This window comes from Rhincodon typus, chromosome 48 (assembly GCF_021869965.1).
Source record: "Rhincodon typus isolate 14 chromosome 48, sRhiTyp1.1, whole genome shotgun sequence".
NCBI classification, from domain to species: Eukaryota; Metazoa; Chordata; class Chondrichthyes; order Orectolobiformes; family Rhincodontidae; genus Rhincodon; species Rhincodon typus.
Genome location: NC_063379.1, coordinates 5,598,234 through 5,601,519, shown reverse-complemented (window position 1 = coordinate 5,601,519; position 3,286 = coordinate 5,598,234). Strand labels below are relative to the sequence as shown.

The following is a 3,286-nucleotide window of genomic DNA, read 5'->3' as shown; positions in this document are numbered from 1 at the left end:
TAACATGCACATGCCTGGGCACTATGGGACAATTTAGCATGGCCAATTCACCCTAACCCGCACATCCCTGGGCACTATGGGACAATTTCCCATGGCCAATCCACCCTAACCTGCACATCCCTGGGCACTATGGGACAATTTCCCATGGCCAGTCCACCCTAACCTGCACATCCCTGGGCACTATGGGACAATTTCTCATGGCCAATCCACCCTAACATGCACATCCCTGGGCACTATGGGACAATTTCCCATGGCCAGTCCACCCTAACCTGCACATCCCTGGGCACTATGGGACAATTTAGCACGGCCAATCCACCCTAACCTGCACATCTTTGGACTGTGGGAGGAAACCGGCGCACCTGGAGGAAACCCACGCAGACACGGGGAGAATGTGCAAACTCCACACAGACAGTCGCCCGAGAGTGGAATCGAGCCTGGTTCCCTGGTGCTGTGAGTCAGTAGTGCTAACCACTGAGCCACCTCTATCAGGAAGACAGGGTTGGAGATTGGGGTGGGAGAGGCATTTTCAGGATGGTAACCCGTGGCTAAGGAGTGCTGCAGGGATGAGTGCTGGGGTCACATTTAGTTAGTAATGATTTGAATGAGGGGTGTGTCCTGCAGTCAGGTTTGAAGGTGACACCAAAAATTGCTGGGAAGACCAGTGTTGAGGGTTATGGTGGGGGTCTGAAGAGGGTTATGGATGGGTGAAGTGAATGTGGGGACAGTCTTGACCGATGGAAGTCTCTCTCTCTCTGTCTGTCTCTGTCTCTCTTTCTCGGCTCTCCCGCACCCTCTCCTCACCGTGAGTGTCTTCCCCCAGGTCTCCGAAAGAAGAACCTGTCCCCAGGTGCGGTGGAGAGTGACGTGCGTGGGATATCTGGCGTCGACCTCTTTGGTACCACCGACGCTGTGGTCAAGCATGTTCTGGAGGTGAGCATTCCCCGCACTGTGGAACAAAATATTTCACACCTCACTCAGGTATTGTGCTGGAAATCTGGCCCCTGTGTTCCCAGAGTTGTCACAACAAATTCAAGGACTTTTAGAAGGATGTGGAACACATAATTTACATTTCAGACCCAAGTTGACAGAAAGCGGGGACCTGGGTTTTGTAATGAACAAGAGTTACTGTTAATTTTCGGCAAGTATTTACGGGTAAACCGTTATGAACCATCCACTGCTAGCTCTGCTCGTTGAAGCCCTAACCTACTTGGAAACCGCCCCCCCTACCCATAATGTGCATGTATAGACAGACACAAAAGAAAGGGTGCTGTGGATGGAGGGAAAGACTGGGAAAGCAGTTCCATGATCCTTGTCCGTAGGGTTTGCTGAGATGGCCCTTCGATTTGATTTATTATTGTCACGTGCGCCTGAGTACAGTGAAAAGTTTTGTTTTGCATGCGCTACAGGCAGATCATACCGTACGAAGCGCATTAGGGTAATAGAGCGAGGAATACAATGTTGTGGCTGCAGAGAAGGTGCACAGAGCGCAAGATTAACATTCCATTTAAAATTTGACAGGCCCATTCAGAAGTCTAATAACAGCGGGGAAGAAGCTGTCCTTGAATCTGGTGGTCCGTGTGCTTAAGCTTTTGTATCTTCTGCCTGACAGGAGAGGTTGGAAGAGATTATAACCGGGGTGGGAAGGGGTCTTTGTTGATATTGGCTGCCTTCCTGAGACAGTGAGACATGTAGGTGGAGTCAGTGGATGGGGGATTGGCTTTCGTGATGGTCTGAGTTGTGTTCACTACTCTCTTGTTTCTTACGGTCCTGGGCAGGGCAGTTGCCATATTAAGCTGTGTTATTTCTGGATAGTCGGTGCATCTATGACAATTTGTAAGAGTCTTTACAGACACGCCGAATTTCCTTAGCCTCCTGAGGAAGTAGAGGCGTTGTTGTGCTGATCAGAATGCTGCTCCTCGATTTCCCTGCCCTCCAGTGACTTGGACTGGTTTGTGGAAGGTAGAGGGTGGCTGCTTCCCACTGAGAATGATCTTTGAAAGTCGCGGCTCACAGGAACTGATGTGGGGAAATGAACTGGCTGTTTGCAGGCTTGTTACTGCAGAGTAAAAACTGCTCCGTCCTTTCCCAGTTTCGATGACTTCTACGAATGCATCCTGGGAGCCGCTTGCTTGGGTAGGCAAAATGGGATGGATATTCGGTTAGCAATCGACAGACCAATCAGCTATCTGTTGCCAGTTGAAGCTCCCACCCCCTTGTCTCCAACCCATCTACAAACCAGGTTTCTGTCACTGAGCAGCTGTGTAAACAGTACTACCAATGAGGGCCAAGTAAAATGTAAAAATGCAGCAATCGTTAGTTTTCAACATATTCCTTTCCCCATTTCAGCTCACAATCTTTACAAGCTGACACCCGTGATTCAGCTTTTTACAGTCAGCATTAAAGCTAATTCAACACAAGCAAATAAGACAGTTGTTAAAAAGGCAAATTTAACCAATTATACTCAATCAAAGAGCCATACCTCTGGCTCAGTCCCTGTAAAGAGATGATCACTCTCTGAATCTCTCGTGTGTTCTCCCTTCATTCCCCTGTCCCAGAAGCGAGCAGTGCCTGAGTCTCGCTCTCCCAGCCTCTTGTGTGTTCCACCCTCCGTCCGGCCTCGCCCAGGAGTGAGTGCAGTCCAGGTCACACTGAGCAGCATGTTCTTTCTCCCCTCTTTTTCCCCAGGGCCATGATCGAGGTGTCAACTGGGCAGCTTTCCATCCCAGCATGCCCCTGATTGTGTCGGGAGCGGACGACCGGCAAGTCAAGATCTGGCGCATGAATGGTGAGTGTGTCCTCACTGTGTGTGGTCACTATCTTCCTGTTCAGACCCTGGCCTCACACTCTCCTGGAGTCAGCCTCAGTGTCCTACTGTTGTTCTATTTTTCTCTTTCCCCCTCACCGTCCTCTCTCTCTCTATGTCTCTCCCTGTCTGCCTCTCTCCTAATCGCTCCCGTTCCCCCCACCCCCTGCCTCGCGCCCACCCCGCCCCGTCCACCCTGCCTCGATCTCCCCTCGGGGTGTTGTGCTGTGCGTGTTGTGATGGGGTCAGTGTGCCCCATTCTTAGCCCTGTGCTGTTTGTGTGTCAGACTCGAAGGCCTGGGAGGTGGACACATGCCGTGGTCACTACAACAATGTCTCCTGTGCTGTCTTCCACCCTCGGCAGGAGCTGATCCTCAGTAACTCCGAGGACAAGAGCATCCGCGTCTGGGACATGTCCAAGAGGTGAGGGAGAGGACCGCGGTCAGCTAAAGGTTGGGGGCTGGGGGGGGGGAAATCACAGCT

General features: G+C 51.4%; 1 protein-coding gene across 1 annotated transcript in view; it reads left to right on the top strand.

Moving 5' to 3' along the window:
• copa (COPI coat complex subunit alpha) overlaps nt 1-3,286 on the top strand; it is a 26,315-nt gene that overhangs the window by 1,605 nt on the left and 21,424 nt on the right. The window contains exons 3-5 of the mRNA XM_048620769.1: nt 821-930; nt 2,686-2,785; nt 3,091-3,226. Coding sequence (XP_048476726.1) covers nt 821-930; nt 2,686-2,785; nt 3,091-3,226 — 346 coding nt within the window. The remainder of the gene's footprint in view (nt 1-820; nt 931-2,685; nt 2,786-3,090; nt 3,227-3,286) is intronic.